The sequence below is a fragment of the Poecilia reticulata genome, chromosome 9 (genome assembly GCF_904066995.2).
Source record: "Poecilia reticulata chromosome 9, P_reticulata-male-v2, whole genome shotgun sequence".
Lineage (NCBI taxonomy): Eukaryota > Metazoa > Chordata > Actinopteri > Cyprinodontiformes > Poeciliidae > Poecilia > Poecilia reticulata.
Genome location: NC_088838.1, coordinates 21,399,004 through 21,423,642, shown reverse-complemented (window position 1 = coordinate 21,423,642; position 24,639 = coordinate 21,399,004). Strand labels below are relative to the sequence as shown.

Below are 24,639 nucleotides of genomic sequence, written 5' to 3'. Positions count from 1 at the left end.
TAGCAATACAGGCGTTTTCTGAGGTTTGCTTTCGAGGGAATAGCATATGAGTACCTGGTCTTACCCTTCGGTCTGTCGCTCGCCCCTCGCACATTTACGAAAATTGTGGAGGCAGCGCTAGCCCCTCTCAGAGAAAAGGGAATTCACATTCTAGTTTGTCTGGATGACTGGGCTTTAATAGCCAGTTCCAGAGAGCAAGCTGTAGAACAGCTGCCGCAGGTGCTGTCACACATTCAAACCCTGGGATTCTCGGTAAACTTTCAGAAAAGTTCACTGAACCCGAGTCAACAGTTCTCATTCCTGGGGCTGGAAATTTGCTCCCTGTCAGCAAGAGCTTGTCTCTCAGAGCACCGTGTGACCGCGTTTCATCGGTGCCTTGCTCAGTTTCAGTTGGGGTGCAAACTGTGCTTCCGGACTGTCTTACAGCTGATGGGAATGATGGCTTCCATGATCGCAGTGGTGCCGTTCGGACTGTTAAAAAGGATGCAGCGCTGAACACGCCCTCACCAGCTGTGCACGTCCCGGCACCTGCACAGAAGACTGATAATAACTGCTGCTTGCATGTCAGCCCTTTGCCCGTGGAGGGAGCCCGGACTGCTGTACCATGGGTCTCCAATCGGCAGGGTGTCCTTTCGCAAAGTGTTGTCCACAGATGCCTCTCTGAAGGGGTGGGGGGGCAATATGCGATGGCGTAGCGGTGAGGAGGGTCTGGACATATAAATGGCGTGTTTTTGAACAGTGCTGTCACAGCAAAAACATTTCCCCCTTCCAGTGCTCCATTGTGGATGTTTTGACATTCCCAAAGGAGCTGGTGGATAAAGGTCTGTCTTTCTCCACAATTAAAGTTTACTTGGCTTCCATCTCTGCTTGTCATGTTGGCCTTGATGGAGGGACACCAGGTGCTCATCCCCTGGCTGTGTGTTTCTTAGAAGGGGTCCGTAGACTGAGACCAGGGATAAAATCTAGCGTTCCTTCCTGGAATTTCACTGTGGTCTTGGATGCTCTTTGTAGCACTCCATTGGAGCCCCTTGAGTTGGTTGATTTTAAATTTCTATCATACAAGACAGCTCTGCTTCTTGCTTTGGCAATTACAAAACGGGTTGGGGACCTGCATGCACTTTCAGTGCACCCCTCTTGTGTTCAGCTTTCAGCTGATGGTTTAAAGGTCACCTTAAGACCAAATGCTGCATATCTCCTTAAGGTGATTCCTTCGGATTACAGCACAATGACCATTGAGCTTTCTTGTTTTTATCCCCCTCCATTTGCTTCTGAAAAGCAAGGAAGGCTGCATTTGCTGTGCCCAGTGCGTGCACTGCGTCTTTACATCAATCGCACTCAGAATGTCCGACTATGTGATCAGTTGTTTGTGTGTTTTGCCAATCCAGCTAGAGGAAAGGCTCTGTTCAGACAGAAACTCTCTCATTGGGTCGTGGAGGCTATTTCTCTTGCTTACAACAGGAAGGGCCTCCCTTTACCTCATGGTGTGAGAGCACATTCAACCAGGGGTGTAGCGGCATCCTGGGCCCTTTTCAGAGGGGTCCTCATGAGTAACATCTGCGCTGCAGCCAGCTGGTCTTCACCGCACACTTTTATTCGGTTTTATCGCCTGGATGTGACAGCCCCTTCTGTGGCTCACTCTGTTCTTTCTGCTGGGTCGGAGGTTTCAAACTGACTCAGTGCATTTGTCTCAAGTTTGATGGCTGCTCCGCGGGGCGTGTATATATGTCCCATACTCTATGTGTTCTATCGAGTGAATCGACTGAAAGGGAACGTAATGTTAAGCATATAACTACTGTTCCCTGAAGGAGAGCAACGAGGTACAACACCTTTTTCTGCCCCACTGTTTCAGCTTGGCTCGGTGAAGAGCGGCCATCGAACTGAATAATGACTGTAATGGGGGTGTATTTTTATGCAGGCGGGGCCTGCCACCCGTCATCACATGTCATTTGCCTAAAGGCGTGATTAAAGGTGTCTTCAGTTAGACCACACGGGGGCGTGATATCCCATACTCTGTGTTGTACCTCATTCCTCTCCTTCAGGGAACAGTGGTTATATGCATAAGATTACGTTATTTTTCGTTGTCGATATTACTTATACTACAGTAGAAGTAAAGCAACTAAATCTATATGGAAATATAAATACTTTAATTATATATATATATATATGTATATATATATATATATACACACACACAAAATTAGACCAAAACGGCTATTTAGACCCCAGGCCCCTATTAATAGGGAAGTGTTATTATAAAAGGTCTATTTCATTATGTTGAAGTTATTTTTTAATAATACATAGTGACCTTTATCCGTTTTAGGCAGTTGTCTATGCATCATATTTACTTTAGCAACTGTACATTAATTTAAATTCAGTGGGGGAAAATGACTGTGAGCACAGCATCTATCATGAAGCAATTAATTCTTTTGTTTATTCCAGTTGCATCCTGCTCAAAGTATGACCTTTACGCCACATACTGTGGGAAATAAATAGGATTCTCTTGGTCTGTTTATCTGAGGCAGTTAACAACAGAGTACCCCAAATTAATATGCTTGTATTACAATTACTCCGTCCTTCTCATTACTGCTACTAGAAGCAACTGCTTCTCTTTCTCCTTGGGGAAAAAAAGGAATCTGGGTAGAACAAAACAAGCTGCTAGCATTGTATTTTGAAGCTGGCTTTGACAGATGCATATTTAGTGGGTGGTACCCATGTTCAGTAAACATCAAGATGATCTATAGAGTGAAGCCCTGACGGAGATAACCATTATATCTGTTTTCTTTAAAGATTTGTTCACTCAACAGATGTTTTCATTGTTTTATGCAGCCTCATCATTAACACATTACCACAGAGACCCGGAACACAAGAGACAGCATGTATATCTCATTTGCATATGGAAAAAATAAATCTAAAATATCAAAGCGACTAAATAGGTGACATTCTTTCCCACAATGGAAATACAGTTGATGTGAAGCAAGTCAAATTATGTCAAAGACACCTCATTTTGCTGAATATAAACTCTCAGACCACTTTATTAGATCTACTTGTTTAATTGTTTCACATTTCAAGCTTAATGTTTTTAGGCACCTAGTAAGCAGCAGCTGCACTGACAAAAATGCCTTGTTGACGTCACCACCCAAAATGACGGAGAGACAACTTCAAAAGCCACTCATTACAACCAAGGTACTTGGGCTCTCTTAACAGACAAACACATTAGTGACGACGTACTAGAGAAGCAGATGACCACACTGGGTGCCACTCCCCTCAGCTTAGAATAGTAAACTGAGGCTACAATTCACACACTATAGTTGAAAAATGGCAGGTTGGAAAAAAAATTACTGACTGAATTTGGGGGGTTATGCATGCATAGAGCCATGAATAAGCACACATCAGTGTTCCTCTCCACAGTGTTCACTGTATCACAAGTTCACCCGATGTCAATCCAATAGAACATCTTCAAGACGTGGTGGATTCACTTAATAAATGGGATGCTGACAAAAGCTTCAATTACACAAGCTATGATGTAACTAAGGACACAATTCTTGGAGTAATCCTTATAACACCTCGCTAAATATATGCCATGATTACATAAATTATGGTAGGTCTTTAGGCAAGTCTTTCCATGTTGGTTGTAACAAGGTCACTTCATGTTCTACGGCTTTCTCAGTACAGGCTAAACAGACTCTCAAATCACTAGGTGGCTCTCGCTGTACCAGCTGTACCGGTGGCTCTCGCTGTACCATTCTTGATACAAGCTTAAAAGATTTCTAAATTACTAAATGGCTCCTGCCGCACCATAATCTGTGCCGTATCTTCCATCTTGTTGACATTATTGCAAAGTTCACTCTACAAAACAGAGCAAAGCTGAGGTTCACAAGTAATTACCACCCTGTTTTTCGTTTTCCTCTAAGACATCTTAAATTGATGTTCACAGAACTCCAAGCAAGATTACACACACTGCAAAAGGGATGCTTGTGATGATCATGTTTATATATCCTGCCACCTTCCGAGTCCAGCTCTTATCTTTTTCTTGTTGGTAGTAAGTTACTGCAGCTCCTGGGGCTTTTCTAAAAGCTGTTCAAACTTACAGACGAACCTCACATTGTGTGACAAAAATCTCAAGCATGAAAGAAAACAGCAGGGGTGGTCCCATTGGAGGTGAAGAAGTATCTGTAACAGACCGACACTAACAAGAATATGTAACAGGCAAAAACATGGGATCTTTGCAAATAAGCTGATAATATCAGTTTGAACATGTGCTAGACTTGCACCTTCTAACAAACAAATGAGACGCTTTAGGATCAAAGGAATCAAAGGAATATTCTAATTCCCTAATTCGGTTGAGTGTTTAGACTTACTTAGTTGACATATATACAGTATTAGCTGGCTAGTTGATAATGCTGTGGTCTTCACCACTTCATATGGGACCAAAACAAGGATTGAACTTCATTGCTGGATGATCAGATTTTGAGATTTCATTACGGTGGAAGGAGCATTTACATAAGATAGCAAGTTGGTTTGCGGAATTTGATTTAAGGCTTTTTTTCACAAGGCAGCAATAAAATAAACTGTCACCAAGTCAAAATGTGAACAGTATTTTCAGTGATTTACAAAGAATACACATCACTCTTAAAATGTCAAAGTGTCAAAAAAAAAAAAATTGACTTTAATGAATCAATTCTAAATTTCTTCCAAGTATAATGCGTCAGTCTGTAGAAAGCAGTTTGTAAAATAACACACTCCTTTGAACTGATACTTTGCTGGAGCACCTCTTGTTTTAGGTTTAATGATCTTTACCATCCACTTCAAGAGTTTAAAACTGATTGTGAAATAGTTGAGATTAGAGTCAGTGCCTTTAGGTCTAAGCAGGGGTGAAAGTAGTTTTAAATTCTTGGGGGTTCTATGACAACTATATATATATATATATATATATATATATATATATACACAGGTACTTTGTGTGCTTTGGAGTTTCTGTGCCGATTAATTTTTTTGTGAAACGATAAAAGCTGGTAGCTATTTAATTGCTACAAAATAAAGCTGCATTTCCTCCTTCAGCCCACTGGCTGCAATGTTGACACCTTGAGATGCCATGAGACCTAAATCCTGAACATCATGGCATGGAGTGCATCCCAGTTTTCCATGTCTGGCATATAACCATTCATTTTAGCTTTTAAACTGGTTCAATTGATCCTGTGTCCACACAGAGGGATAATCAGTAGCCCAACATCATGACCTGTTTGTTCTGAAGATCCTGCAGCTTCCACTTCTCTTCCCAACATGGCGCCTCCTCACCCTGACTCTCACACTGATAGGAGGAACCATTGAGGTCTGTTAAGTTAAAAGCACATCTTCTGAAGTTGGGATATTTTTCCTCCAACAGGTTCCAGAGGAATCACCTCAAACCAGATGTTGGACTGGATTTTATTTCAATGTCATTTGTGAATGTTAGAGCCTCATTTTCAACAGTGAAGCTATAAAAGTTGAAAAAAGTTATTTTGGAGAAAATCTCATCAACATCAATATTTCCACTAAAAAAGAGGCAAAAAAAATGTTTGATAAAGAAAAAGCCTCTTAGATTCAGTGCCCAACAGCACCAAACTATTTTTTATATTACACAATTCATTTAATTTCACACAATTATTGCGGTAGAAGCCATTTGTTTGTTAAATATTTAGTGAAACATATTTACCGTGTTTGATGTTTGTTGTAAATGACATTTACTCGCAAAGAACGAGGTAATTAGTCCAAATTTGTCGTTTATTGAACGTTTGAAGAGCCACAGCAAAGGTAAACAACCCGAACAGATGATCAACTCAAAACCACTCGCACATTTTCTCTCTCTCTTTCTCTCCCTCTCTCACTTTAGCACACCCGTTTCCATGGCAACCTCCTGCTCTCCACAAACCAACCCGAGATTACGTTAAAAATATAACATTCAGTCCGTTGCGATATCAGGTTTGCAGGCTTGATATTTATTTTGCGGTCATTAATAAGCCTCTCATGAACACAGCAGTGATTGATTAGTTAATTTTAAACTCCTGCTCTGCTGGTTATTTTAGTAATGGAACCAAAACGCACAGAATTGCGCAACACCTTGTAGAAACAACAATCACTGAGATTATTGTTGCTGTTGGGTTATTAATTTGAACATGTTTTGTTGATTTATTTTTTTTTTTGTTCTAAAGTTATGAATGGTTTGATAAGCCAATCAGAGGAGGATGTGCTGGTCTCAGCATCCTGGCTGCGTTCAGTTTGTCACCTAATGCCAAGAACAACTCAAAACCTTCCGCGATCGACATATTGCACCGCTGCTCTAGCAAAGCACGAACAGTTCAGAAACAATATGAAATGGGAAAAAAGTTACGGCTGATTAGTGGGTGAACTCATGGCTGCACAGTGAACCCATTCATGTTTTACAGCAGACAGCCGCTCCTCTCTCTTGCAAGTACTGCGTATCCCCACTAAATCTTTTAGGGGTACGCAGTACCGTGCCGTACCCCCTTACTTTCACCCCTGGATCTAAGGCATTGGTACTTCAGGGGTTTCTATCTACATCAAGAAGAGGACTTCCAGTATATTGCATTCTTCACAATTCATGCAAGGATGGAGCAAGAGAGGTATAGAGCAATTATGACCTTGTCTGTGGTACACAAATCCCAAGCTCTAAATGTAGTAATTAATAGTGTTGCGCAACAATGTCTGGTTTGACTATGAATAACATAATATTAATCAGTGCCGAGGCCAAATAGTAATACTGTTGGTAATTTAAACAAATTTAACAGGTCGTACCTGAATACCAGAAATTACTAACCAAACAGAACTAAATGCCATGCTGCTATTGTTTCATGATTACCTGCCTGGTAAGGTGTGACGTTTTAGAGTAACAGATACCGTAAATCAGCAAGCCCGACACACAAATACCTTCTCTGCTAAATACTAAATAATTTATTGTCAAAGTACTTCAACTTCCAGTTTAAATGCTAGACAAATAACATAAAAATAAAACTACAAGGAAATAATTGTAAACAGGAACAAAAAGATTAAAACTGAAACCAATACGATTATTCAGTGATATTGCAGTTAGCTGTGCATAAGCGGTTTTCTCCAGAACCACTTTTTGTTTGAAGGTGTTGGGAATGCAATCAAATTAGCTCTGAAAGCTGATGAAGAACAGGTATTCAAATAACCAGTTCACAATGAGACAGGAAATTGAACACTATTTCAATAAAACTGTTTCAAAAACCATTTACTAAATTAGAAATCAATGACATTTTGGACAATTGATTCTTAATGTAGGTTCAAGTAGCTCTCACCGTGACTGATGAAACAGAGTAATGGACAACCAAGATGGTAGGTTGCTATTTACAGCACAAACCAAAAGAGAGGGAATTAAACACAGAAGCGATGGCTTCCATCTTAAAATTATCAGAGCTTTTGGCTTTAGCAATAAAAGCTTGGAAAATGGAGACACAGTTTGGCACATTTATAGGAAATATGTCCATGTATTCTATTCAGGTTAGTGAGATGGAAGAAAGGGAAATGAATTTTGAAGTATTTGGCTCAGTATTCTTCTGGTACTCAAGCAGTTGCACACCAAAAATAAAGCAAAACATAATGAAATAATCAACAGCTAAGATTGTTTTATCCAAAACTCTTTTTCTTTGCCCAGACACAAGCTTTTACTGTGAACCATTCTGATGAACAGCGGGGTATTTTGAGTTCAGTAGGTCCAACAACAGAAAAGACAGCTGGGGCAAGTGTCTGATTGAAGTGGCACATGCATTAGATGCAGAGCAAACAAGTTAAAAAGCTAGAGTTTGTAACTCTACGATGTCACTGTGATTGCATTTGTTACTCCTAAGTTGTTGGGGTTTTTTCCCCACCTCCTCCTAGGGAGCAGTCATGAAAAAAATAAATCAGGGTATTCAGAATTCCACCAGTCTCTGGTTGTTGTTTTCTGTATGCAGTTAAGTTCTTTTTTTGTCCCATGGCTGAGTTCAAGAAAAGGTTCCAATGTCACATATTGACATTTTATAAAGATTACAACTGCAATCACAAGATCCTGGATATTCAAAATTGATCTTCCAATGTGGAATGCATGAGGGACAAGATGAAGTGCCTGGGCATTTTGAGGGAGTTCAGGGTAGAGTACCTGCTCCTCTAAATGAAAAGGAGCTTGTTAGGGTTAGGGCTGCTGTTCAGGATGGTTTCTGTGTTTCCAAGAGTTTTCTGGGTATGTCACACTTGGAAAAGGCATTTCTAGAAAAGTTGTGGAGCTCATCTAAATCTCTTCTGGCCTAGGAGCAGCTTGGGAATGTAGTAGATGTGGATGGATATATTAGTGTGATTGAATCAGAGGCAGTAGATTGCTTTGCTGGTGTAGAAGGCTTGCTTTAATATAGAACTTTTATCAATTCCTTGAATAGTGCTTCATTACGTTTTATTAAAGTATGTTTTAAATGCAATCAAAAACCTGAACTTTCAAGTTTAAAAAAAAAAATCCAGCGCAGCAGCTTCATGCATAAAGAGTAGCGATAGCTCCAATAATGAAATATTTATTTCCCGTTAGTCTATGTGCAAGTTTGACACCACAATATTTTAATGTATGAAGCTCAGCTTAAAACACTGATACAATATAAAGTTGCATTGTCACTGCCAGCCTGGTTATTTGGCACAGAAAAAAGGTGGTTTCACCTGGTTTCACAGTTTGTAACTGGAACGTGGGTAAGAGCTCCATCTTGCAAGCCAAATGAAGCACAGTATTCCTTCTGTTGGATATACATGCATTTAGTTATCCAGAACAATTTATGTTTAATGGATCTCACACTAGCTCAGTTGTGAATTACAAAATATTGCATTCAAATTTATTACATGAAAAAACTTCTAATGGCCTAAAGATTGCATGCTGTAGTTTACGTGGGAAGAATTTCATCAGCTTTAAATATTTTATAATGGGACTTCCAGCTAAGAAACAAGATGATACAGAAAGTTTTAGCTCCTAGAGTGTAGACGACCTATAACAGGATTCATGTAAAGTTTTTGCACTCCTGCATTTGAAGAAGGCCTGAAGGAGCCCCTTTCAAAGTTCCTTACAGGATGTAGCTGTGACAACAGGACCACAGTGAGGGAGCAAAAAAATGAAGGAGGGAGAAGAAGCAGCTGTGAGACAAGCAGAAAGGGAACAAAAGAGCATAGAATGGAAGAGAGGGCATGAGAGAGACATGCGTTTAAAGAGATGGTCTCTTTCACAGCAGCACATTCCTGTGGTCAAGGAGGGGCTAAAGATGAATAGAGGTAGGAAAGATCAAAAAAATGGATGGCTAAAGTCAGAAGGTATGGATGTCCTAAAGTTAGGTCCACTTTAGGATCTCAAAACAGTCATTAGAGAAAAATATGTGAATCCAAGGAACCATGAAAGAGGAAAAGATGAGTCCAGGAAAATGATGATAGTATTGGCTTCCCAGCAGTGCATCACAGCAGAGACATGGATAATGATGGAGGGAAGGACACATCCAGGAAGCTAGACAGGGAACAGGGAGTGGGGAATGAGCATGGCAGTCACACTGAGAAAACTCAGCAGGAGGTGGAGAGATTTGGAGAATGTGGAAGACTGAATTTTGGGGGGGCTATACATGCATACAGGCATGTATACACACACACACACACGCACACGCACACACACACCCCCACACACACACACACACACGAGTGTTCCTCTCCACAGAGTTTTAGCTCTGGAAAAGTACCTCTCTCCTACAAAGCTTTCTTCTCTGTTCACCAACAGATAGATGCACAGTGGGGGACAGCAGGAAATAAAGGAGATGTGGAAAGGAATAGACAGAAAAACAGGTTTTGAGCAGCAGATGGAAAGATGAAAGCTCCGTTTATGGCCTATGGCCTTGACTCCATGTGTCTGTTTGTGTGTCCGGGCAATTTCTTTCACAGGATGAGAAGAAGCAATGCATGCAGCATGAGCATGAATGTGAGTCTATGGATCTATTCCCCGCAAAGTTCTAATTGAAATAAAACAACACTCATGCTGGGACTTCGTCTGCATGTATGTAAATAAAAACGCACACATCCAGGCACCACGTTCATCCCCCACAAAAACAGTCTGTTTCTCCACACTGACGTTTTCCTCCCCCACTGGGTTGGACTTTAATTAAGGGAGGAAAGTGGGAGATTTGTAAAAAGATAGTTATTGAAGATGGCTAAAAACTTGCAATTGCAGTCGGCGAAATGCTGAGGAGATATGAGAGACTGGAAGAGAAACGTGTAGTGACGCAGTTAGGAGAAGGAGAACGGATGGTACAAAATAAAGAGAAATAAGATGAAATATCTATTTCACATTACATTTGTGTAAGACAGTATTCCTCTCCTGATTTTGTTTGCTGTCATTTAAAGAAGGTAATTTAAAGAAGTGCTCTGCAGGACACACACGAATAAGAGATAGTACTACATTTTAATATTTATTTTGGTTAATTTTAAAGATAATGGCTTATAGCAAATAAAAACCTCAAAATCAGTTTATTGAAAATTTTATGTTGTATTACATTAAGACAAAAAATTACTTTAATGCAGAAGGTACAGCTTACTGAAAATGATGTCCATGTACTGTAAAGCATTTTCACTCAATACGTGGTTGAGCCACCTTTGGCATGGTATGCTGCATCAATGGAGCGTTTCAAGGGGGTGATCAGTTTGTAAGTCTGTTGAGGTGTTAAGGAAGTGGAGGTTGCTTTAATAACAAGCTCACCTGCATTGTCTGTCTTGCTGTCACCTTCCTATAGATAACATTTTATTGATTCTCCGTGCAGTTTTGTCAGTTGAATGTGCTGGCCAACCGAGCATAGTGATGCTACGGTCATGAAAGCAGGGGTCGGTCCTTTCAGCAGTCTGATCAGGAGCCATGTTATGCTTGAAAATGAACTCAGCATCTCTGCATGTCAGCAGAGGGAAGCATGTGCTCTAAAAAAATGTGACAAATACTGTAGTGACTTTGGACACTTTGTGTATGCCCAAAATACAAATGACCTATCTCTCCAAATCTCCATCTCTCCTTCGAGTAGGGAACTTTATTTTTAAATGAAATCCTCTGCTTAGCGCAGGTAAGGTGCTTCTGACATTGTCTGGGATTCAGGCAATGTCAACATCCCATGTTTATACATGGGATGTTGAATGTGACATCCTGTAATGTCTGTGTCGTCCAGAGTGCTTGTGAATTTCGCTCAAATGTTAGAAAAAGCTTTGATTTACAGTCTGCTGACAGCAGCAATTATCCTTGTGGGTTCTGCATTTTATTCTACCGTATTTTACCTTCTACTCAACCTTCGCTAAAGCTACTTTAGCAATGTGACGGATCGGTGCGCTGGACAACTTTCAGGATCCGTCTCCAAATCTGTGGAGGATATTACATGGTTATATCTTAACATTTCTGTTTAATAATTATTTATGTCCCTAAAACTGAATCTTAAGTTTCAGCTGTAAGTCATAATCATCGCAATTAACAGAAATAATTGCCTGAAATGTATCATTCCGTATGTAATTATGTTCTTACATATTATAGAGATGCACCTGTTATTTTTCCCTGATAATTTCTTGATGTTACGGGTTTTTAAGAGTGGAAGAGGTACAGTGCATAAATTCCTATTTTTTTATTTTGTTCTGCAATATATTCACCCATCTAGTTCCCCAGATTGCATTACTCTTGCTTTTAATTAGCTCACCTGCATTCACTCTAATCACCGTTCCAAGCAGAATTAGTCATGCCATTAATGAATTCATGTCTTCTTTTTTTCCCAGATGATACTCAATTGCCTTGCATCAGACTTTGTTCACTCTCCAATATTAATATAACTTAAAAGCTGTATAGAGCACAACAGTCTTCAGCAATACATCTTTAAAAATGCATCAGTTGGTTCTGTTATGTGGTTTTTTTTATTATTATTTTAGAAAATAGTCCCTTCTGCATGATTTTCAATTACTAAGAAGTGTGAGTGGAATAGGACTTCCTGATCAACACTTAAACATTGCTCTTCTTGTCCAAACTTGAGTGAGAGCCGCCGAGACCTCCTTTATGACCCAGCACTCAAAAGTGCTGCTGGCTGGATTATTCTTCCATCTTCCTGAAGCCTCACAAGTCCCCTGCTTCCTGCTCCCCTGCTTGTTTGACTGCCTGTGGTGGCTCATTTTAGATCGAAAGCCTGGTGCACAAGACTACAAATGAGTGCACATCCCTATCCCTGCAGGCCACACGCTGTCCGGGCCCCCTGCATATGGGCTGGTCGATGGCATACACTCTGCTAATGTTGCCTGCTTGGCTGTCCTAATATTGTCACTTGGTAATCATTCATTCCAGCCCTGACTCTTTTACCTTCTGGCCCTGAAAAATATTGGAATGCCCTCCCTTGGCTTAGCAAAAGCCAAAGAGCAGCCCAATTTAGAATAAAATATTCTCCTTGAGAACATTTCATATCCTCTATCAAACATCTTCATGTGTCCACTGATGACTCTCTAGCTTAAAGTTAGATCCATTTGTTGATCTGTGAATGTCTCACAAAACAACTGAATAATTATCCTATTTAATTTACTGTTTAGTTCACCTGATTGTTGTACTGTTTCATTACTATTCACCTTGCATTTGTTTCTCTTCAAAATGCCTATGTTGAATTTATTTACCAAAGGGAAATAAAAATAAAATCAGTTTTTGAAGATCACAAAAGTTATTTAGGAGGACTGATAGATTATCTCTCCCATCTGCCAAATCCACTGCAAGTGTCTGCATTATGTCAGTTGGTATTCAGAAAAGCATCTGTGCAGCAGAATTGTATTTTCCTATAGCTTAATAATATTGTGTACCCTCAGACCTCAGAGTTCACCATCTGAGTGCAGTTTATTGCTCTTGAAAGTTTCAGAGAAGTTTTTTTTTTTTAATGGTGGCTGATATGGTGTCTGACCTTGCTCTGCCTGAGAGCGTTGTATATCCAACTTTTACAACCTTTATGTGATAGTTGGCACTGTATGAATTTATGGTTTTTCTCCTGTTCTGACTCTTTTTTCAAAAATGAGAGGTACCACAGCCAATACTAATGATGAGCCACATTTATAAGCCTGTTGTCAATGCAGGTGAGGTTTTTCTAAGTGCCTACCACTGATTATATTACGGCGTTAAATAATAGGTGTTTGTCACTTTTTTTTTGTCCTGGGCTATTTTCTTCCTATATATTTTGCATTGTTAATAAATCCTAAGATCTACAGGTCTATGGTGCCTGATAATATCATTCATATCCTTGACGTTTTTCCACATGTGACATAACCACAAGCTTCAATTTGTTTTATGCAGTTTTATTTTGGTGAGCTAGACCAACACAAAGTCAGTCAAAGGATCTTTGCAGTTCTCATAGATTTACAATGTGCCTCTTGGATGTCAGTGTAGGAGGACAGAGATAGCCATATATTTTCAATAATAAATCAAAGTTTTTTGAGATGTTCAAAGATTGAGATATTGATGTTAATGCAGACCTTCATTTAATGTTCAGAGCTTTATTACAGACCTATTTGATGTGACACTTGGTCTTCATGATGCTGTTTGTTCCCCAAGGTTCCCTAAGCTTCCCAAACCTTCACAAAACAGCTGGTGTTTTATACGGAGATTAAATTACACAGCTGGACTCTCTCTAACAGTGTGCGACTTCTAGGAGCAACTATTGGCGTTGGATTTCATTTAAGGTATGAGAGTAACATGTGCTAAGTACAGAGTGTATGCAGAATATTTTTTACTTTTGCAAAGCACTGCAGGCTACCAATGTAGCAGTCCCAATATTAGTACAGCCATAAGATTTTGAAATATGCAGCCTCTTCCTCTCCCTCGGTTTTCTTCCTCTATCTTCAGTCTCCCTCACTCTCATTGAGACCAATTAGACATACTTTATGGCATGCAGATTTTTTTTTCTCACAACATCCTCTGCACGCACATGCCAGACCGAGAGGCCTGTGGGACACGTTGTAAACAAACAGTCACTTGGCTGGCGCCCTGGTGATTCAGATGAACACGAAGGAAGAATAGAATTTGTGAAAGGAAGAACATGAAGAGAAAAAGCAAGAGGAATGAGTGAAGGCTGGAAGAGAAAGAGTAGGGACAAAGAGATGCATAAAAAGGATGTAATGGAGGAAATTCTAACTACAACGGAGAGAAACGGATGGGAGGAAAAGAAATATGCAAGGAGGAAGTGAAAAGAAGAAAGATGAGAAAAGAGAAGGCTGGACAAAGATGGGGGTAATCCCTCTGCACCTCCCTCTTTTGCCTCTCAGCCCTTCTCCCTCTGACAATGGAAGTGACAGCGCCAAAAGCAAAATTCTGGTGTCATGTTTGACTATTCGCTTTTATTACTTATCTCCAACTCCCTACTGCTGTGGATGTCTTTGCATCTGAATCAATTTTCCCTCAAGCTAATATTTTAGGGTTAAGCACAAAAATCTGAGACATTCGTGAGAGAACTACAGATTTGTATGCAGATATGGATGTGTATATATAGTGTGTGTTTGTGTGCGTGAGTGTGTATATGTGCAGAGGGAGGGATTGGGGTGGAGGTTGAGAACAACAGCTGTGTCTGCAGGGCCCTCATTTGTACTTTAACTGGATTTGTGACATCTCACTCTAATTTATTTTTTGAAACATGTATAGGTTTTAAACCGGACAATGAAAAGGTGCATCACTTCCAACAGCCAAAGTAAACATCCTGGTTTACACTTTCCAATGTGGTCAAAATAGCCCAAGAACGAAAGTAGAAACGGTCAATTCATGTAGCCGTAGAGCAGGAAATCAGGGATGTGAAAATGGAAAAGTTTATGGACATAAGCCTATAAACCTAAGGAAAAATGTGCCACATTCTACTCAATTACGAATTATTAACATGATCGTTTAAATAAAATTATAATATATAAAACAATCCCTATTTGTTAAAGTATTTACTTAAGTAAGTGACCACAGCTGCAAACCTACCAAGACAAGGGAGTACACCTAGACTCCCTTGTCTTGGTGTACTCCCTTGGTAACTCTGGAGGAGCGGACGAGAGCCACAGCTCAATTGGTAGATGATTTTGACAGCAGTCTGACAATTTATACATCTTGGCTTCCCGGCAGACCTGTCACAAGAAAGTCTATTTTGAAAGAAAGCTACAGATAGTCCTGGTTAAAGTTTGCCATAAGGCATGTAGTAGAGACACGGCAAAAGCTGCTTTTGCTCTTACACTTATTGTGATACTCTGCTTAGACAAGACCATCACTGAACTATGTGAAAAGTATTGGCAAAAAAACCATCACTGAATACCAGACTGAACATATCAGCCCTGGTGTGGGAATGCTTTCATCAACCGGGACAGGGAAGCGGGTTGGAGTTGATGTGAGGATGGATTGAGCCAATCCTGGAACAAAACTTCTAAGATGTTGCTAATAACTTAAACGCCCCCTGCCTAGTTTGTTGTGGTCAGTCATAGTTGCAATGTATCAAAATGTGAAAATGAGATGTGACTATGGTAACTTTATTGACTTTTTTTTGTACAAAATGGATTAAAACTGTTGCACGATAATGATGAAATAGTGTACAAATAGCAAGGCAGTTTCACTTATTAAAGCAAAAGATTATTACTGAAACTGAAACATGCTAATAATATGCTAGCTCTAACCTATAAAAAGCTACATAGAATGTAATTATAGACTTAGGATAGGATAAATTCACATTTTGGAATTTTTGCTAAAATGCAATCTTGCTGTCTGTGTGACAACAATACATAAACTCACTCTTGAAAAATTAGATTCCCTTTCTTGCACTCTTGTTTTCAGACTAATGATACCATGACTAAAATGTTAATTACAGCTAAAAAGAGAAATGATTGTGGAGATGAAGTAGCAATTAGCATGTATCATAGTCACCATCATTACCGCCATTAGCTGCCGTAGAAATATGGAAAATTATTTACCAAATAGTGAAATGCTCATCATTTGCTTATTCAGAGCACGGAATGTTTCAGTGGCAGTGTCAGAAACAAAAAACGTTCCTCCCTAAATTTGCATAATTGATGTCACTTAAAAAATTAACTATCTCCAGGCTTTAAGCAGGAAAAAAAAAAGCAAATACTGAGCTCACTGGAAAGTAGGACTTACTCAGTCAGACAGAAATAAGCATGTGAACCTACTGAGAGCCTATCATCAGCACAGAGATACTGACACTTTATTAAACACAAGTATCAACCATAACACATTTACATGTTCTTTCCACCTGAATGCTCTGAAATGTTCCCTCTTTTTTTCTTCCCCTCTGTTACTTTGCTGATGACATTTAAAACCTTCCTAAATTGCCTGTTCCATACCTGAGCAGAGCCTGAGAGATTCTGCTCATATTCCCAAAATGAGGCTATTATCGTCCTCTCAATCCATGGCTGAACAAAATGCCCCCTCCATTTTGTCCTAATCTGACTAATGTACTAAAACGTAAAGGTCAATTCACATCTACACCACCCTGAGGAGGTATTTTTCAGTCTTGCAATATCTATATATACACAATCACATTCAAAAAATTAGAATATGTGTTTGATGAGGCTAATTTGACAGATTAAAAGTATATTTTGAAAATTGACAACCTTGAATCAGGTATTTAATATACCTTTCATCAAAGCTAAATGTTGTTTTTTTTTTTTGCTCTGATGTGATGTTTTGATGACATGTTTTCAGTACTGCAAGAGGAAAATGATCATAACATAAAGGCTTTCAAACATTCATCTGTGTAAGTAATACATATATAATGTGCTTCACTTAGTGACAGAGTTCCTTAAATAAATTTACTTCAATAATATCCTCACTATTAAGCAAATTCAGATAGAAAGCCAGTATAGCGAAGATTAAATTCAATTGCTGAGCCAGTTACATTCATTGTCTTGCTTACCTTGTTGTACAAAGGACCCGTACACAAACCACATGGAATTGTACAGTGTGGTTGAAGACACTGATCCCATGGGCAGCCGCGGTGGGTTGAGCCAGTTGAGCAAGTACACCAGGATGCCAATGAGGAGCACAGTGCCTGCAATGCACGCCCACAGCGACAGGTCGAAGGGTGCCAGGCAGGCAAACATGTCCACTGTGCGCTCGGCCTTGCGCAGCAGAACGCCCACGGAATAATCCATGTAGCGTGTGGTGAAGTCTACAACACTCTCCCGCTCAGGCGTGATGGTCAGAGCAGAGAGTCCAACATCAGCTCGCTGCGAGAGGCAGAGAAAGAAGAGGAGTGAGAGGTTTGTTCAGGACTATTATACTAAAAAGACTAAGCATTGATTTAAGGAGATACCCTTTGCTCATTTTTTAAATCATAATTTTAATTACTTTGTCAGATTTTACAGCTTTCTCAGTTTTAGGCTGTTTACTGATAATTCCCTTTATTAATAAATAATCAGCAACACAAATGTTTCTACTTTGACACCTTCACATACATCGTCAGAGTACACAAGTAATGTGTTCCATAGTGTTGCTAAGTGTAACGGTTAGAAAAATAAAAATCAAAACAAAGACTTTTTTTTCTTTTAGAATAACTTTTTACCAATACACATCATTTGACATATGGGTTTATGATTCATGTGTCATTAGGTTTGTTGTTTTTTTTAAGCCAAATTCTGTATTTTTGCTGTTGAAATGTAAGTTACATTGCTTTAATCAAGCATTACACATTGGATTGTGTTTATATATATATATATATATATATATATATATATATATATATATACACATATACACTCGTATATGTAAATAAAGGTATATAAAAATTATTTTAAAATAACATTAGCTCTTACCTGCTAGTCAGAGGTTACTTCTAGCTACTGCATGTTGCATGTTCAACATCCACACTTTGACCAAATAATTTAAAGTAAATATAGAGGCAAAAATGAACATTGTCGATAATGTTGAGTATAAACTTGTTGCCTAGATTCAGTGTTTCATTAAAAAATAGTTTTAGACATTATGAGGATGTTTTTGCAACATTCATTCTGGCTTACAATGGGGAGCAGTTAGTTGCACAAATGCCCTGGAGCTAGATGACCCTCAGTCAATAATGAATGTGAAGGTGAATAAAAAATAATTTTAAAAAAGTATAATGAAAGAACTACCGGCAATAAGTAAAGCATAATGGGGAATATGAATAGTGAATACACTTAAGATGTAGCCTTACCAAAGCACCTCACCTGAGTTTTTCATTAGATGTTTGGTGTGTTATGACTAATCATTTATTGAGTTGGACTAGATGGAGGAGATGGGCAGAAGCAGAGGAAATCAAAAGAGTGGACCCTAAAAACCTGCAGAAGTGTCAGCACAGGAATGGCCTCAACCGACAATTTAGCAAATAAATGTGGTGTATGTCATTTACTCCTGATGTCGAGAATAAAATTTAAAGTTAACCAAAAATCATTGGCTTTCGAAGTTAAAAACATGTAAGCTAGGCTAGGCTAGGACTCCAACATTTGCTCAGCTACACGCGTTTTATTTTTATTAACTTACTCTCTTTTTATTCTGTGTAACTGGGATGAATTCCATTTTGAAATAGATATGTTTGTTGATTAAAGTGTTTCTATCCCCAGAGCCTTAAAACAACTGAAGATATCCTCTTAAGGAAGTAAAATGCAGCTGTGAGGTTCTGCTTGTTTTGAAAATCCACAGATAAAATCTGATCATGACAAAGAAAAGTATTACCTAAAACAACAATGTCATTTAGTTGCTTGAAGCAACTCATCTTTAGATCACAGACTAATTTTGTAAAACTATATTGTGAAACTTTTTTTAAGAGCTACTGTAGTCTAACATCCTGTCCCCGCAGCCTTTTCCCTGCACACGCAAAAACTTAATAGAAACAAAAACATTTATCTACCTCATGCTAATTTCATACTTCAGTAGTTGAGAAAGAAGACAAAACGCTTAAGTTTGCAAAATGTGTCCTTTCTACTGCATAAACAGAACATCAGAAGAAACCCTGCAGGACGCCTGTTGGTAGAAACAGCACAACAGCATCCATACAAACTGTGTGCTTGTTTGAGTAAGCATGAAATCCCATGCAGATGCATGTGGTCAGTGCACATACAAACTTACAGAAAGAACTGTGGGTAATAATTATCTAATATAATTAGGTTTTGAAGAGATAAACAGAGCTGCTGACTGATGGGGAAAACAAAATTACATGCACGTTGAGTTTATTCACATCTTGCGCTTGCATGCATGCACATAAATATGGATTGTGCTCAAAGGCTTTCTCTATAATTTTCTGAGGTGTAGCGAAGAAGGGCATGACAAATCTTTAGCACCGACAAGCATTCAAGGTTAAGAGAACGGGAACTTAGTTTCGACAATTGCTTAAACCTGAAAGACAATAAAAGGAATATATTAATGTAGAGTAAGGCCAAATTTATGTCGATCTATTGACAATGTCGGTCCTGCACAGCAACTTCACAAAAGTCTGCAAGAGTGGATGAGAACATAATGAGAAAATCATCAAACCCTTCATGCATTTTTTTTATTATGCTGTGTCAATAAAACATGTTTTTGCTTATTTTTGACAATGTGCAAATGCTCTAAGTATGGTTTGTTTCATCCAAGGTAATAGTGTTTAGTTTCAACAATTAAAACTACTTACCAGAAGTATAGAATTGAACTTTTTATGTTTCTCAGATCATTTTGGATATAGTGATGTCATTAATTTAGAACATTTTGTATTAATAAGACTGTTTTCAATCATGATTCATGGATATTAGAGTAATCTACGGATCGTGGGTTTGATTTTGCTCTTTTCTTTTTTGCCACGTTTTTTTTTTTTTCTTAGCTCTCCTGAATTATGTTCTATTGATGGGTTTTCTTTTTCAATGTTTTGCTGCATGTTTTTTCAGATGGTTTTACTTGATGCTCTTCCCAAACCTCATGTCTGGGAAGAGCATCTATCCGCCTGCCAGTCTATTCTGTTCAACACAATGACTTGAGCACATATATTCTCAATAACATAAGATGTCCCATTACTGAATTGATATCAGTATGTTTGTTGTATAACTATACGTGTTATTGATAAGTAAATAAGTGTAAAGAAGCACATTTGTGAAGTGTGATGAACCATGATTGGTTTAATCATTAAAATTCTTTTTATTATAGTTTTTTAGCTATGATTTTCACCTCACCTTAAAAACCAGTTCCCCCATGAGTCCATTCCACTGGCCATCGGACTGCAAGCTTCCATATTTGTGGTCTGGAGCCACATAGATCTCGTACTTAAAGCCCAGGTAGTTGGACAGCGCATCCAAGACGTCAATTGAAAAGCCTTGGTACTTCTTTGGTTTCCCAAGCACATTCTCTGACACCATCACAAATGGCTCCTCCTGGAAGGCAACAATCAATCAATTACTAAAAAAAGTAAATCAAGAACCTAGTAAGCACACTAATAATTTCAGTGGTAAATTACACATTACTCAAATCTATTCACTCTGAAAGCCTTTTGAGAGAAATTGCGTAAAAAAATATTGAAGTCTTCAAAAGGAAGATGTAGACTTTAGAAAGACCATGAAATTACAATCAAGAAAATAAAATATTTTAGTGGTTACATTAGACGGACAAGACACAATATGTGAGTAAACTTAGACCATGATTTCTTTCTTTACATATATTTATATTCTGTTCAGTGGACTGAATTTTTCCACCACTCTTCTTTTGCTTTAATAAATCTCTATTGATGAGTGAAATGCTCAATGCCTGTATAGTGTGTCCTGAGATTTATGAGAGCCTGTGTGTTATTGACCGAGTATCTACTGCACACATTCTCACACACACATTTACACATAGGCACAAGATATCCCAGATATTCGCTCTGTGGTTTCTAATCCTCGCTAGCTGTGGCAGTTCAATAAGCTATTAGGCAGTGAGTGGACATGCATGCCAAAGCTCTTTCTCGCCAAACGTATCCATCTATCAATGTAGGAACACCCCTCAACACACACAAGTGTGGCCCCCCAAGTAACCTCAAAGTTGCCATAGAATGCTTCCTTTGGTTTTAAAGCATAAAATGCTGCCACCATTAAAATACTTTATAATTCTAAATAATATCTTAGGCAATTAAGTAAATTTAAATGAATACCCACAGGAAATCTTCACAGGTTATCAAACAAAAAGGGTTTATTTGTGATTGTTTCGCAATTCATAATTAGAAATTTTTGAAAACTATATATATATATATATATATATATATATATATATATATATATATATATATATATATATATATATATATATATATTTTTTTTTTTTTTTTTTTTTCTTTTTTTTTTTTTTTTTTTAATCAACTTTGGGTAGCTATGTACAGTCATTCCAACTGAACACTCCTCTAATAATCTCTACAACATACATTACAATCCAAAAGTTTGGAAGAAAAAAAACAGTTAAAAGATCAGAGTTGTAATGGCATACTTTATAAATGAACTAAACATTGTCACTGTGAAGTAACTCAAGATTAGGATGATGGCAAAGAGGCATTCCAGGACTCGGTGCTCCGAGCCAAAGATTAATCATCGAAATAGCAGAAGAAACGCAAGAAAAAACTGGTCAAAAAGGATAATAAGAGTTTGGGTTTTGCACTGATTATTAGGAAATACATGATTCATGTTTAATAGATTTTTTTAGTGGTGAGACCCGATTAACATTTTTTTTATCAAGTTAATTGCAGGGTTAATTGTATTTTTATCAAGACCACATACTAACAAAATAAGCAACATTTTCAATTCAAAAAGCCTTTTTGCTATTGAATAAGTGGATGAATGAGTTCAACATTTATCAGTTTTAATCTGCCATCAGATTGGTGCAAAGTGCTATCACACCCATTAAGCCTTCAAGTGTTTTTGGAAGCTCTGATCATACTTGTACCTTCTTTGAAAAAATACTCGTTTTGAAACGCATTTTGCATTGAGATGGCATTTTAGGCTTGAAAAGCTTTGGTAATAAGTTGACTCCTTTTTGCATAACTTGCACACCACAATAGTCTTTTTCCCAGCATCTCATCAGATTTAAATAATAATCCCAAATGGGCCCAAAAAAAAACAGGTGTCATGCATTACTGCTTGTGTATGTTTCTTGTGCATCAGATTTAAAGGTGTTACAAAAACACAATACAAAGATTCCAGCTCTAGACTACTGAATGTAAAAACTGCGTAACTGCGTTTTAAAAAATGTTCACATCAAAATCTGTGAAATTCAGAAATCAAAATTAACATGTTAAAGTTCCAACCCTATTTTTTGTTGTTGTTATAAAATCTCAGTAGAACAGATTGTATTGTTATTAATCCTTTTACAACGTTTAATTGTCCTTTGAGAGATTCCAGTCTCATTTGCTATCAGAAACTAACTTCTTAGTTCAATGAAAAGTAATTTTAAATTTAAATTTGCCTGAGATATAAATAATTTTGGGCTAAATTGCATACGATATGTAAACTGATTCATCTTTATCCTTCAACTCTTAAGTTGTGGCTCCTGGGAATCCTATCAACCATGAAACTAAATCTTTCTCTTCTTTTATAGCATTTATGCAGACATGGTCTAGTAATTTCAGTGTAGCCAAATAGTAGTCATACTGGTTTAAAAGGAAGGCATCATTTTACAAAACCTTGAAGTTGCATCCAACATTTACCCTTCAGTCTGTTTTCATCCACATCTTAGTAAGTTAGAGGCAACCCTTGGAATGAAACAAAACGATGTAAATAAAACCAAACTGCATATTGAAGACAAAATATTCTAGCACTGTTTGAAACTGTTCTTTCACTGGTTTGTCTTGGTAACATTGAAGGTTGCCAAGACAGACTTGTATTCAGGTGTGCTGTAACAACAGTTGACAGCTTTTTCCCCCTCTCTGTGGCTTATTGACAACAAAATGGACTTTTTCCAACATCTGAAAGGATGAATGCACCTGCAGCACCTTCTGTGTTTTTTGTTAGCTTTTCAAGTCTAGGATTGTGAAAACAATTAATTTCTCTGCAACTATCAGGCAAAACTACTTTTCAAAAAGACACAAACTCTATATGCAGTATTTATGCTACTTTAATATTTGACATGTATTGTTACATTGCAAACACACATTTTTGAGTGACTGCATAGCCTGCAGTCAGTTGCAATGATTTTTTTTAGGAAAATTATGCTCAACTGGGCTGAAAAAAAAGTCTGGATGGAGTTTTTTGAGTTTTTATTTCATTTGAAGACAAAAGTTCAAAATCATCTCTTTCCATCACATTGATGAACTTCTGTGTGTTTGTTTATAACATCATATTCTAATAAAATAGATTGAAGTTTGTGATTGTAAAGGTAAAAAAAAAACACAAAAAATATCAGGGCTATAAATATCTTGCATTATTGATCACGTCTGTTTGATTGCTTTTTAGTACAAATAATTAATTACCTAATTTCCTGCAATAAGTTCCTGTCGCATTGTGTGTATGGAAGAGGGATTAAAATGACAGAGTGGAGACTCTGTCATCGCTTTAATGACAGACATGATATGAAATGGTTGGATAGATGGTCTGCGTATTTCAGAAGATGCTGATCTGCTGGGCTCTACTCATACGTTTGAGAACAGAAACTGCTTATCTACTCATGCACAGCCATCGCTTTGATTTACAGATGATGATCAGAAAAAAATGAAAATGTTGGGTGAGTGGCAGGTGTGTGAATAAGGATGCCTTGTTGATGCAAGAGGTCAGAGGAAGACGAGGAGACTGGCTCGAGATGACAGAAAGGCAACAGCTGCTCAATTAACCGAACAGAGGGACGCAGAATATCACCTCTGAACGGACAACATATCAAACTGTTAAGCAGATGGGCTACAGCAGCAGAAGACAACACGGGATGCCACCCCGTCAGCTAGATAGAAAAGAATTGAAGCAAGAATTTGCACAGGTTCATAAAAATTGGACAGTAGCAGATAGCAAAAAATGTTGCCTGATCTGATGAACGTTGATTTCAACTGCACCATTTAGATGATAGTCAGAAATTAGGTAAAAACAACCATGAGGCATTGTTCCATCTGTGCCAATGGTTTAGGCACAGATGAGACATCTTTTTCTAAACTGTGGTAGTGTGAAGAATATGTTCTTGGCACAGAAAGTTCCACCTTAACATAGTTTACACACCACACCATGCCAGACTATTATTGTTGACTGTGCCCATCCCTTTATGACCACACTGCATTCATCTCTTGATGTTTACATCCATCAGGATACCGCACCATGGGTCTGATCTACTAAAGGTTTGATTGTAAAAAAAAAACAAAAAAAAAAAAACAGATGAAAACTTCACATCACACCTGATCTACAAACAACATAGATCAGATTTGCAAACAAGATGTCGTAGCCAAATAAGGAGAGTCGCAGGTGCAATAAATTTAGAAATTTTATTTAGTAATTTGTTGCCCTGAAACTGGCCTCTGTTGCCATTATAACAATTATTCTCATGCTGTTCTTAGGAGCGTTTTACTTAGAAGTAGTTTGTATGATGAGCTCAGCAGATGCCCAGTTCCACCAGGTGTTTGCTAACCGTTGCTGCCGCTAGTCTGGTGAAGCTGTGTGGGAGGAGTGCTCTGTTGG

At 38.2% G+C, this 24,639-nt stretch overlaps 1 protein-coding gene across 6 annotated transcripts in view; it reads right to left on the bottom strand.

Annotated features, from left to right (window-relative positions):
- Positions 1-24,639, bottom strand: part of grid2 (glutamate receptor, ionotropic, delta 2) — a 446,512-nt gene that overhangs the window by 96,905 nt on the left and 324,968 nt on the right. For all 6 annotated transcript variants that reach the window (XR_014088939.1, XR_014088940.1, XM_081610703.1 and 3 more), the window contains 2 exons: positions 20,203-20,400; positions 16,944-17,256 (listed from right to left, as the gene is read on the bottom strand). Coding sequence is in view for 4 of the 6 variants with exons in the window: in XM_081610703.1 (XP_081466829.1) it covers positions 16,944-17,256; positions 20,203-20,400 (511 nt within the window). In the remaining 2 variants the exon portion in view is untranslated. The remainder of the gene's footprint in view (positions 1-16,943; positions 17,257-20,202; positions 20,401-24,639) is intronic.